The 13,372-nt window shown below is 50.3% G+C and overlaps 1 protein-coding gene across 1 annotated transcript in view; it reads right to left on the bottom strand.

The window, feature by feature from the left end:
- COL20A1 (collagen type XX alpha 1 chain) overlaps window positions 1-11,210 on the bottom strand; it is a 51,972-nt gene extending 40,762 nt beyond the window's left edge. Inside the window, exons 1-7 of the mRNA XM_083873002.1 lie at window positions 11,110-11,210; window positions 7,645-7,729; window positions 4,663-4,773; window positions 3,012-3,155; window positions 2,637-2,795; window positions 1,548-1,739; window positions 182-337 (exon numbers count right to left, since the gene is read on the bottom strand). Of these exons, the coding sequence (XP_083729128.1) occupies window positions 182-337; window positions 1,548-1,739; window positions 2,637-2,795; window positions 3,012-3,155; window positions 4,663-4,773; window positions 7,645-7,717 (835 nt within the window). The 5' untranslated portion in view covers window positions 7,718-7,729; window positions 11,110-11,210. The remainder of the gene's footprint in view (window positions 1-181; window positions 338-1,547; window positions 1,740-2,636; window positions 2,796-3,011; window positions 3,156-4,662; window positions 4,774-7,644; window positions 7,730-11,109) is intronic.
- Between the last annotated feature and the right edge of the window lie 2,162 nt (window positions 11,211-13,372).

The raw sequence follows: 13,372 nt of genomic DNA, 5'->3' as shown, positions 1-13,372 counted from the left end.
GCAGATATTTTTCACAGCCACTAGAGGCCAGAGCTTGCTGCCAGATGGGAAAAACTTCCAAGACCAACTTCATCCTAAAGAAATAACAGCTCCCAAGAGGAGCACATAACCACAGGGACAAGAGACCAAGGCCCCTTCAAACATCAACATCCCAAGGTCAGGAAACAGGAGCATGTCCTACCCACTCTTATCTTGTCTTCTGCAATACTGAATGGGGAAATCAAATTGCTCAGGAATTCCTTAATGAGCTTGAAATTGTTGCGGCCGATGCTCCAGGACCCGTCCACAAGCAGGACAATGTCAATCATTGCAGGTGTGTCACACTGGAACTGGGAGCCTGCAGGGAAAAGGTTTGATACTGAGAGAAGCAATTGTAAAGAGGAAAACAGGGCTTCAGTTTTAAGATAAAAAGCAAATCTGCTGTGCAAGGCCTTGTCTGGATGGTGGAATGGACCATCTGCCAGTCTGGCACATGCCAGCATCCTGTGAAAACCACGGAGCCAAGGGTAACCCATCTCAGCACCTCAAAATGGAGTGGTGTGCAGCTGCACCTCTGCAAAGAAGGGGTTAAAGCTGTCAGGAAGTGTGTGCTAACCCAAGCACTGCTCTCTGCAAGCTGTCAGCTCCATTCCATCTCTGCCCCAGCCCAGTGCTTCCTTTTATCTAAGCCTAAGTCTCCAAGAATTGCAGGTGATTGCTTAATTCCATTCCATCACGAGATCCCCTGTGGGCTACAATTATTTCATGGCTTTATATTAAATCCAATCTCTGTAAAAACCTGCTGGCACTGTGGATACTCCAGCTCTGCCTTCCTCCCCACCCCAGGCCTTCAGCTCAACAGAGGATAAGATCGGGCATGGTGCTAATTGAATGCATCTTCCTTGAGTATTTCTCAGATGGGAAGTTTTCCATCTTTGGTGGAGGGGAAACAGATGATCCCAGTAAGTTTCATCAGGCTCCAAGGAGGTATGTCTCCTACCACAGACGTGGATTTCTGCTGGGCCAAAGGGGATGCTCTGGCCCATCCCATTCCCACCATTTCAGCAGAGCTGGGAGCCATCACAATCTCAAGTGAATCTGAGGGATCCTCATGGATCAGTTATCTGTGGAACACGAAGAACAAGCCCAGGAGGAGGAGCAGGCCAGGTAACAAACACTCCTGGCGTTTGGAAAGGAAACACCTTGGAAAGGTCCATGGCTGGGGGTGCTCTGCTGGAGAACACAAATTCTTACATGAATCTGCCAGAAGCGGGGGGAGATGACAACATGAAGAGAGAATGGTGCCAAATCAATTAAAATCAATAAATTAAATCATCTGGAAGGAATTTTTGGCCTAACTCCAGCTTTCCTGAGAATTCATGTTCTACAGAACTCCAAATTTCTCCAGTGAGCTCTGACAGCTCCCAAAGCATGACCGAGTGATTGGAAGCACAACCAGGAGCACTGTACTCTGAGGGGGGGCAGAGGGTGGGCTGGAAAGCTTGAATTCAATGAGTGTTGGGGAAAACAGCAGGGAAGGAGTAAGACAGGTTTGAATCCACTCTCACCTCGCCTCAGTGAATCTTTTGGGGTTTTTTCTTTTCCTGGAGACTCTTGCACAGGAGTGTGCTGGGATGATTTGGGGGTCGTTGATGTTGTTTCTGTCACACTGGCCTCCACACTGGGCTGGTTTCTGGTTGTTTCTCCTGAGCTCTTGGGCTGAATCCCCTTCTGTTTTTTCTTTTCAGCTCTGTCCTTTGCTGTGCTCCAAAGAGAAAAATCCCATAGTCCCTACCTGTGTTACCCCACGCAACCTCAATCCTCAGCTGATTTAGGCCACATTTGGCACAGGTGTAGGGGGCCCAGAGAGGGTAAAATTCCTACAAGTTTATGGAAATAGGTGGATAAACTGACACCACCTTCACACCTCTCTGAGAGGGCTGCATGTGTGCTCAGGAGCTAATATTAAAAATGGGTCACATCAGCAAGTTTGTTCTTCCCATTATCTTTGATGATGAAAAACAATGAATTAATATAAATCAGGGAAAACATGCCATGGCACCTCATACCCAGTTGTTCTCCAGAGCTCAGCAATCTGTGACTTGCAAACACCCTGAGCTACTGCAAGACCTTTTGGATAATGGCCCTGATGGATCTTTCTTCCATCAACAGGTGTAATTCCCTTTGGAGCTCATGGAAACATGAGACTCTGTAGTTACATAGAGTCCTCAGCCAGGGAGGCTGAGGAAATCCTTGTAGAGCACTGCAGCCAGCCCTGGGCTACGGAGCTTAAGGGAAAAAAACACCATCAGACCCAGAGCTCAAGGGAGCAGCTTGTTCTCAAAGGATCCACATTCAGTTAAAGGATAAATTTGCATCTGCTGAATTTGGACTCCTGGATGTGCATTTTCAGCTTGGCTGGAATGAGGGGCAAATATTTTTAGGTGGTTTACTGTGTTTCTGTAGCTAAGAATTGTATGCAAAGGATGAGACCAGACTAGCAAGACTCACTGAAAGAATATCTCTGACAAAGGAAGATTGCAAGAAAAAAATGGCAATGGTGTTAAGGACAGGTGAATGCTCCAGCTGTGGTAGCACAGCACAGGCTGTGGCTCAAAACCAATCCTGTGTGACTCCAGGATGGTGAGAGCACCCACCTGCCTGTGACAGGGCAGTGTTCAGGGGTGGTGAGGGGACCTCTGCCACCCCACTGTGCTCAGCTGCCGAGCTCTCTGAGGAGGTGAGATTCTTTCCTGATGCAGCTCCTGAGTTCCTTCGGTTGTTTCTAGTCTGGGATGCATTTTTGAGTTCCTCTACTGTAGGAAGACCAAAAACAGAGAAATTGCCCATCTAGAGAGGCCTGTGAGCCACAGTCCCTCCTTCATCCCCTGTGTCTTCCCCATCTCCCTTTCTAAACTTCCAACCAAAAGAGTACCAGGCTCTGTGACAGCCTGTAGGGCTGGGCTCTGAGCAGCCACATCCCCAAGAGCCTCAGGAGCTCTGAGAGGTAAAATTTAGCCCTCTCCACTTACTCACAAATTTCCTCTTGGCAAACAGTGCTTCCTGGGAGCCATTGAGCACGTAGACCTGCAGGGTGTATTCCTTGGTGGGGCTCAGCCCTCCCACTGTGGCTTTGGGGGTCTTGGTTTTCAGCATGACTTCTTGCTCTGAGTCCCCTGGGGTGGGATGAAGACACAGTTCAGAGCCTGTCAGAGCTTAAATTTAAGCTGACAGTAGCAAAAGCAGCACTGAAATGCAGGGAATGTCTGCCTAGGGACCACAGTCAGTTCCTATTTATGCTTTAAATTTTGAGGAGTGCCCAAATTAGAAAATTACTTCCCACCCAGTATTAGTGCAACTCTCACCAACTTCCCAAAGAGTTGTAGAGTGAAAAGCTGGTGTTCAGAGTGTAAGGGCTGGCAACTGCTCATGAAAACACCCAACTGACTGAGGTAATATGTGACAAAATGAGGAAGGGACTCGGTGTCTCTGGAGGTCACTGCTGGTACTTGGACTTACCCCAGCTGTGCTGTCCCTGCCCCATCTGTCCCCAAGGGCAGCTGCTGCCTGCAGGGCACAGCCCATTTCTGGGGCTGGCACTGCCTCCAGACCTCTCCACAGCCATGTCCCAAGCTGCTGGACCCTGTCCTGGGGCTGGGATGCCTCAACCAGCCAAGAACTGGGGCGTTTCTGTGCTGGCAGGGCAGGGAGCAGAGGGAGCAAGGCAGTGGTCCCTGCCCAAACCAGAGAGGCACAGCAGCTCCCTGAACCCCTCTGACCCCTCTGGGAAAGGTCTGCAAGTTTTAAGTTATGGAGAAGGATGTGTTTGTGCCCCAGCCATCCCTGCGCTCCTGCCTGGGGCTGGAAGCTCCCCAGCCTAAGAGGGAAAGCCTGGGGCATGTGCTGGGAGCCCGGTGGGGATTCCCTGCATTCCCAGGATGCTCATGGATCTCTGCTGAGCTGAGCCTCTGGGGAGGAGCAGGGCAGGGAAAGAATGAGAAACCTCCTGCCGCAGCCCGGGAAACAGGTGGGGGCTGAGCTAAAAACGGGTGGATGATCACAGGAGTTGCCGCCCGGCAATTCCCTTTTCCGGCTCACTGGGAAAGCAGCAGAGCCCTGGAGCCGAATGCCAGCCACGAGTGAGGGACATCGTGTCCTTCCAACAGCACCAGGTTCAGCTTCTGAAATCAAGGAGTAGGGGTGGGGAGGGAGAGGGATGAGCCTGCCCTCACAAATAGGGTCAGAGCCTTCCCGTTCCATGTCCCTGCAGGTGATGGGAGAGCTGTAGGCTCCCACAGAAGAGCCAGGAAAATAAACCTTTTTCATTTCTGTCTCACAGAGCCCCAAAAAATGGCATTTCTGGCTAAACCTTTCCCCTAGGATGAAGAGAGCTGAATTTCATCTCTTTCCTGTGATAAAGGGACTGTGCCTGCATTGGGTGGCACTGCAGACTGCTCCCATGGTGGCCAGAGAGGCTCCTGGTCAGTGCTGCATGTACAGCCCAGTGAAACCAACCCTTTGAACCAGAACAGGCTGTGGATAATTCCCTCTGCCTTGTCTCTATTCCCTAAAGTCTAAATAATGCTCATACTGGGGTCCTGTTGTGCTGCAGACAAGGTGGAGCTCAGTGCCTCTCACACATGGATCTCTGCTGGGACTCCTGTCCAGGGTGTCAGCACATACCTGCCATGGGCTTTACCCGAATTTTGTAGCCACTGATGTTCCCTTCAGTCTCTTTCCACTTCATCTGGAGCCTGTCTTCTGAAAGGACAGTGAGTTTCAGCCGGCCTGACCCTGGGGAGGGGGAGATGCTGTTACAGGTGCAATTCCTGCCACCAAACCCACATGTGCTGTCCCCTCTAGGGACATGGGAGTAGTTGTAGTACAAATGTGCCCTGGGTTGTAGTGCAGGATGTGCACAAATTATTTATTCTATCACCATCTTCATGAACTGTTAAACCAGGTGGAGCAGTGTCTTCCCAGGCCCCTCCTTTGGGCTCTTCTGCTCATGGCCCATCAATGCCTTGCCCAGGACTCACAGGGAACTCCCTCCAGGAGCTCTCTCTGTTTAATGGGCCATCAAGGACCCACTGCACGACTCCTCATCCCATTGGGAGATGCTCCACCCAGGGGGAGGAGCCAAGCATTCCCACCTGGAGAGAATCTGGGATTTGGGACAGGACAAGCAGCCCTGACCCACTGGATTCCCAGAGGAGCAGAGCTCCCAGACCTTTCTACAGGATCACTGCTTCAGGAAGAGCCCCTCATCTGGACTGCTTCCACCACCCTGCTCAGGCTGTATTCTGACTCTGTCAGTGGTCTTTTGTGTTATTGCATTTATTTTATTTTATTTTTATCTTTTTACCATTCTTCTCATTAAATTGTACTTCTGACTTGGAGCCTCTCACTCATTTTGCTTTCAAACCACGACAAAAGGGAACCTTCCTCACCCCAGGCAAGTCCTCAGCATCCCCTGGGGCTGCCTGGCAGCTCCTGCAGTCCCCTTGCACCTCTGCAGGCCTGGAGCCTCTCGTGCCAAGAGGAGTTTCTCATTTTATACCCCTGCAGAAAGGTAAAGGAGCCTCTCCCAAGGTGGGAGCTTTCCCTGAACCCTTCATGTCTTGAAGGGCTCTCCCAGGAGCTTTCATGCTGAATGGTTTTTTTACAGCAAGTGTGTTTAGTGCAAACATGTGAAATGGGAGGGAAGCAAACGGATAAATGAGTTCAAGCAAGGCTCTTCAATGGGCTTGGGCTGCTGAGAAATACAGAAATTCCCCAGGTGATGGATCCCACACTTCTGCAGAATGATTATCTCAGAGGCAGCTCCGAGGACCAGATGGGTTTAGAAAGAAGGGAAAAAAAAAAAAGAAAAAAAAAAAAAAAGAAAACCTGATAAAGTGTAAATAACAGCTCCTGGCAGGACCATAACTCATGGGCACCAGCTTGTATCACTTTGCTGCAGGGAGCTGCAAACTAAATGACAAATCCTGAGGAAAAAAATAGTATCAGACAAGGAGGTAAAGAGAAGAAAGCTCACATTCCTTTATCATCCCCAAATTTCACAGCTATCTGTTAACCCCAGCTAGATGTCTGAGCTCATGTGTCACTCCCTGAATCAATGATTCCTGTCACACAAATGTCACCATATGAAACTTTTTCACTCGGCTGGATGCAGGATGGCAACTCAGCAGATTTCCCTCCCCTCCTTCTGACACGGTGCCCAGAGCTGCCTTTCCAGCAGGATGCCCTAATTTGCAGTGAGTGAGCACACTATAAACATCTGCACCCAAGTGCTCCCCCTCATTTGCAGTTATTAACAATCTCTTTTCCTTTACAATTACTCACAAAAAAAAAATATATAATCTCAGAGTGATCTGGAGTTTTTGCTCAATGTTGCCAAACTGTCACCCAAGGCTCCTCAACTCCCTAATCTGTTCTTGCATGATGCCCAGACCCCTCCTGACATCCTTGCCACGATGTCACCACCCAGGAAAGCAGTGAGAGTTGGCAGTGAGGTTCCTGCTTGTCTCAGCCCAACATCTGTGCCTTAACCTTTCCTTGCAGACACTTCCTGCGGGCTGCCCAACAAACAGATAACTATTTTTGGAAAACAAAGCTCAGATTCACATCTCACCCCAGGCAAATCTGAAGAGGAAGAAAGAAAACAGGGGAAAGAGGGGTGAAGGGCAAAAAGCAAATCCCCAAATCATGCCTAAGAGAAATGGTAAAAGATCGTGGAACAATGAGGGGAATTCATAGTTAGATTAGACACGGAGCTGTCTTCTTTTGGCCAAGTGTGGTCCAGCTCCTTGGGCATCACTCTAGGAGCCCAGAAGCTAAAAAGACAAGAATGTCCCCAGACAGACCAGAAAGGACATCCTCCTCTAAAGCACCATTATGTGCTGGATGCAAATGATCCCCAGTGCCATGAAAGCTCCACTGTTTCCTTGCCCTGTGTTGGATGTGCACTGTTTGATGCTGTAACCTTGCTCTCCAGTTCTCAGGGAGTTAAGCCCAGGCTTAACTGCAGAAGTCTGGAAGATGCACAGCAGGGAGACACATCTGGCCCAGCCCTGCAGTGCCACCACCTCTCTAGAAACCTTTGTGCCCTTCCACAGAACGTTCAGACATAACATTAAGGTGGTTCTTCCACACCAGAGAGGCTGTGCTGAGGTGCTGTAGGCATTTTCTGGGAGCAGGATGATACAAGAGGAATCACCTCGTGCTTTCTCCCCCAGATGTTGCACCACGTCTCACCACAAACAGCCAGAGCAGGAAGGTGCAGTGTCTAAAGAAGCAACACCCTTTTTCCTCCTGTTTCTCAGGCTCCCACAGATCACATAAGCCTTTCTTTGCTTGCACAGGCTGAAATACATCCCTGATGGAAGGGAGTGGCTGAACTGCTGCCAGAGATGAGGACAGGGGTGGGAAGGGATGGAGTGGCTCTCCCCAGATGGGCCCCCTGACCCCTCATTGCTCTCCCTGCTTGGGAAAGGCTGTTTGGAGCTTCACCAGCAGACAGCAGAGCACAGCAGCCCCCTGGAATCCTGCCTGGCTTTGGGAATGCCCCCACAGTGGGGTCACTGCCAAGGGGAAGGGCTGGGCTATCCCAGGGGACAGACAGACCACAGGGACCAGCCCCTCAAGGGCAGGCAGGATCCTTACCTTGGCCCACTCGTCCCCAGACATGGCTCACCACAGGCAGGCAGGCAAGAAAGAACCAAGTGTGGATCAGCATTGTGACCAGGACCTACAAAAGGGCAAATGTCAGGAAGGAGAAGTAAAATTTGTATTTCACCACGTCAAAATCCATTTTTTTCTATCCTCACTTAAGGCACCACAAGCTCTGGGCATCACTGATAGCACTGAAAGAGTGGGTGGAGAAGAACACACAGATTTTCCTGTGATCCCTTACACATTATTTTATCTTTTTTGATCTCTCCAATATCAGTGCCTTGGACTAAACTGTGTTTATAAACCTGGTGGGGAACACTCCTCTCCTCTTGCTTGGGCCTGGAGCTCAGCACTGCTCTCTGGGCAGGACAATCTCAGCAGTGGAACTCACAGGGATGGGTTCTGCTCTAAGCATGGAAATCACCAGCACTGGCAACTGACTGGACAGGTAGATTCCAGAATAACTTCTGGTTTAAACTTTACAGAAGTAATTAATTCTGATTATCATGACCACGATCATTACAGGTACACAGACAGCACCTTTCTCATGTCCCTGGGATGCACACACCAATCACAAGGGCAAAAGCACAGAGAGGAGCACTCTGTGGCAGCCAGGCTCCTCAAACCACAGATTTAATGACATCAGTTGCTGTGATAAAACAATTTTGCAGCAGGAGGGATCCATAGACTCAGTGGAGTTTGTATGTGAACAGTTTACAAAGAAGGGATTTATTTCTTATTTCACTCCAAAGAATTTATATCCAGGACTTGTTGGGATAGTTTTGCTTTAATTTGCTCACCTCAACGGACTGAAAGCAGACAGGACAGACTTAAAACCATGGCAGAGGATGAGTTTGACTCAGAAATCACCTCTGCAGCACGGCCAGAGCTGACTGCCAGCCTCAGCCCATGGACCTCCAGCACCCACAGTTGCTTTGCCAGCCTGGATTTCAGTGCTGTTCAGTCTGGGTCAGGAACTCCAGGTCAGCAGAAAACCACCCTGATGGAAGCAGTGCCACCCCCTCATTTGGGTCTCAGCAAACGAGGTTTTAAGCACAACATTGTTGGCCTTTTGTCATCTCTGTGCTCCACATTTCAGCCTCAGTGCTTCTGGCAGAACCAGCCCCTGCACCAGCTCCCTCCTCTGCCTCCTGCAGTGACATTTCACTTCTATTCACCTTGATGGACAGGTATGTAGAGGCTCCTGGCAAATGCCTGTTTCCCTTCAAACACGGCAGCTTTGTAGCCATTTCAAGGAAAAATAAATATGCATGTGAGTGACCCAGGCATGATCTGTTTGAATCAGATCTAAATTGCTGGAAGAATGAATGGAAAAACATGCAAGTTGTAACAGGGAGTTGTTAACCACCCTTCTCTGTCTGAGGGATTTTTTTTGTTTTTGATTGAAGATGAATGGAACAACTGCAGTGTAACCAAATCCTTTAGCCACGGGAAACACTTGCTTTATTTTTCCAGCTAATAAAATGAGGTCATTGTTTATAAAAAACAGCAAACATTTTATAGGTGGGTTTCAGGACTCTGGCTGTTGCCACCAGGAAAGCAGAGGTTGCCCTGGCTGCAGAGGTTTGTGTGCCAAACAGCAGCAAAAAGTCAGCATTTTTCAAATTCCTTGAACTAAAATTTCATTTTGGCCATTTTACAATGCCACCAAACTGCTCTTGATTTCTTTGAGGTTTCTGTGCAACTCTGCTGACAAACAGGATGCCAAACTCTGGCAAAAGCACTGGCTTGTGTGTGATCTTTGCATGTTAACCAGGGTTATATGAGATCTGAAGTCCAGAAAAATAAACCCCTCCAGCCTGCACTGATCTGGGCTTACTGCAGACTCTGATACTGTGGTGTCAGTAAGAGTGAGTTCAGTATTATCACAGAATTACAGGATGGTTTGGATTGGAAGGAACCTTAAAGTTCATCTCATTCCAATCCCCTGCCATGGGCAGAGACACCTTCCACTACCTCAGATGGCTCCAAGCCCTGTCCAGCCTGGCCTTGGACACTTCCAGGGATGGACCAGTCACAGCTTCTCTGGGCACCCTATGCCAGGGCTCACCACCCTCAGTAATCCTGATTTTAACCCAGATTGGGCACAGTTAGACCACAGAGTGTGGACCTCCTCTGTAACTTTAAAGCAAGAAACAGGGACTGCACCTCCTCTGCCATCTCAGAGGCAAACCCATCATCATTCTGCCTCTTCTCCAGCATTCACTTTCCTGTCTGTAAACCAGCAACAACAAATACACCTGTCTGGAGTGGTGGAGGACACACATCTGGAGGAGCTCCCTCTCCACAACTCGCCTGCCACATCCCAAGCCCCAACTCCAGGACTCTGGTTCCTCCCCATCCATCTCTGCCATCAGAGGTGCCACCAGCCAGGCTGAGTGTGGGCCCTGGCACTGCTGGCAGGCAGGGAGCCCACAGCAGGCTGATGCCTCTCTCCTGTTATTCCCCCCCAGGGAAGGAATGTGGAGACATCAGCACATGGAGCAAGTGGTGAGTGTTTCCAGGACCTGGAAAATTGGGGTGTGTGGGGAACACACCACTTTGCACTTGCTCCAGCCGTGTGCTCAGGGGAGATTTGGAGGTTAAGGCAGTCAGAGATCCCCATTTTTGTACAGGAAATTTAGCAAGTAAAGGGTTTAGTTAAAGAAACAAAATTCCTGGCAGGTATTTAAATAAGCACAACTAAAGGTGAGGCTTTGGAGGCAGTCCCACCTCACTGCTGGACACAGGAGCAGTGCCAGGGACAGCCCTGCAGAAGAGACCAGGACTTGCCCGAGGCAGCCAACTGCAGGGAATAAATCTGTCCCACATTCCCTGAGTGCTTTGCTGCTTTAAGGACCTAAAACAAACTAAAAACCATGAATTTATCAGCCTCTCTCTATTTTCTCCTGGAAAGTTCTTCTATTTCAGTTCCACTATTGAACAAAAGGTCTCAAACATCGCAGCATCAGACTAAAAAAAAGTCAGGAAAAAGTTCCACATCCAGGCTGGGCTTTTGCAGCTCCCCCAGCCCATCAGGCTGAGCCCACCCACACCTCCAGGTGGGAAAAACCCACACAGGTAACAAACCCTTCCAAGAACTCTCTGGCAGCAGTATCCTGCAGTTTTGTACTATCAACCGCAAAGCAGAAGGAAAAAAAAAATCAAACCCACAAACAGAGTGCGTTTCTCCCAGGCACAGCCCCTGAGGAGTTGCCAAGGCAATCCTGGCAGTATTTACACTCTCAGGGAATGTCTCTTGAAGTCACTTCACCCTGTAAGAGGATGGGACCTGTCACCCCTGCCCGGCACCATCACCTGCCCCAGCTCCAGCCTTCCCAGAGAGCAAATCCCTGCAGAAATTCCCTCCTTGGGATAGCCACACATGTCCCAGAGCAGCAGAGCCCCTCCTGGGCACTCCTGCAAACCCATCCCCGGGGAAAAGGAGGCACAGACCTCTCGGAGCGGAGCGGGTTCCCCCGGGGCAGGCGGGACGGGCGGCGGGTCCAGCTGATCCTGAAATTGTGCGAGAAGCTGCCCCGGCGCCTCATCTGCTCCTCGGCGTGATTAAAGATTTCAATTCCCAGACGTCAGGAGCGATAGGGAAGGGGAGGGAGAACGGAGGGAGAGGGATGGGATTCCCCCACCTCCCTCTCTCCTTGGCCCCTTGCGCGGCCAAATAAAGCATGAAAAGCAAGGGGCCGCTTTTACAGGCAGGAGAGAGCAGATTTTAGGGGCTTTGCTAATGAAATAAAACAAAATCTCTGTCTGGGAGGCTGCACGCTGGTTTCCTAGAGCGCAGCAACAAGTCCTGCCTCCCGCCCACCCTGGGACCGGCCGGGATGGGATCAGCCCTGGGATGGGATCAGCCCTGGGATCAGCCCTGGGATGGGATCAGCCCTGGGATCAGCTCTGGGATGGGATCAGCCCTGGGATCAGCCCTGGGATGGAATCAATCAGCCCTGGGATGAGCCCTGGGATGGGATCAGCCCTGGGATGGGATCAGCTCTGGGATGGGATCAGCTCTGGAGTGGAATCAATCAGCCCTGGGATGGGATCAGCCCTGGGATGGGATCAGCTCTGGAGTGGAATCAATCAGCCCTGGGATGGGATCAGCCCTGGGATGGGATCAGCCCTGGGATGGGATCAGTCCTGGGATCAGCCCTGGGATGGAATCAATCAGCCCTGGGATGGGATCAGCCCTGGGATCAGCCCTGGGATGGAATCAATCAGCCCTGGGATGAGCCCTGGGATGGGATCAGCCCTGGGATGGGATCAGCTCTGGGATGGGATCAGCTCTGGAGTGGAATCAATCAGCCCTGGGATGGGATCAGCTCTGGGATGGGATCAGCCCTGGGATGGGATCAGCCCTGGGATGGGATCAGTCCTGGGATCAGCCCTGGGATGGGATCAGCCCTGGGATCAGCCCTGGGATGAGATCAGTCCTGGGATGGGATCAGCCCTGGGATGGAATCAATCAGCCCTTAGGGATGGAATCAGCCCAGCCCCATCCCGTCCCAGGGAATGGCTGTGAGAGCGCAGCGTGTGCGGGAAGGGGAGCCGTGTTTCGTTTGCTGAAGGAAATTCAGCACATCTGTGAGGTTTGCAGGGCCAGAGGCTGAATGATGAGCTGGTGCCGCGGGTTCCCAGCTGTGGGATCCAGCCCCGAGCCCCTGGGGGGGATCCTCGCACCGGGAGCACCTGGGAGAGACGCCCAGCTCTTGCCAGAACCTCCTCTGGGCTGATTTTGTCCTCATTGCCAGGAGGGAATGACTGACAGTGACATTGCTCCTTACAGAGGCCACATTTTCAGGGACTGTCAGCATCAGTCTCCCGTCACAACCAAGATTAAAGACATTTTCATTGCCCTTCAGCAGGAAACACGGATACCTCTGGAAGTGTCAAGTTAAATGGGAAAAAAACCCAATAGTTTTCAAAGTATTTTGCACAATAAACAAACATTTGTTAGCTCTTTGCTGTTCCGTTTTATAACCTTGTAAGTGCTTAAAAGCATCACAATGTACAGACCAAAGGATAACACTAAGAGGAAGCACTTAAATAATAGAATTGCTGAAGGATTTGGGTTGGAAGGGACAAAGCAGAGCATGTTATTCCAACCCCTTCATGGCCAGGAACTCCTTCCACTATCGCAGGTTACTCCAAGCCCCATCCAACCCAGCCTTGAACACTTCCAGGGATGGGGCAGCCACAGCTTTCCTGGGCAAAAAGTGGGCAACAAATCTTAATAAAACAAAACACAGAGCATTTTGTACCCCATGGAGAGAGGGTTGTCACTGCCCTGGGTGTAAATACCACAAATTACCTCCTCTGTAATTCCTACTGAGTTTCTGCTCAGAGCTGCCACAGTTTTCTTTAAAAGCAGAAGGAGAGAAAGAAATGAGCACTTATCTCCTGTGCTTTCAAGGAATTCAGATCCAGAATTACAAATTCCTGCTTTGACACAGAAAAATCTGGAGCTGTTTTCAGTGCTTGTGTTCAGGGTGTTGTTTCCTGAGCTGCCTTTCCCCAGGTGCCCACACCATGCCTAAACCTTCTGCATTTGACCTTAGTGCAAGCCAAGCAGCCTTTGGGACATCACAGACACCCAAACTCTCCCTACAGAGAATTTCAAAAGCAAAGAGGCAGATGGAGGTTGCTGGACTCGTGCACTGAATGCAACAAATAACAACTGTGAGTTTACTGACAAATGGCTGAGGAG

This window comes from Zosterops lateralis, assembly GCF_965231275.1.
Source record: "Zosterops lateralis genome assembly, chromosome: 16".
NCBI lineage: Eukaryota > Metazoa > Chordata > Aves > Passeriformes > Zosteropidae > Zosterops > Zosterops lateralis.
Note: the sequence above shows the minus strand (reverse complement) of the source record. Positions and strands in the feature narration are given on the sequence as shown.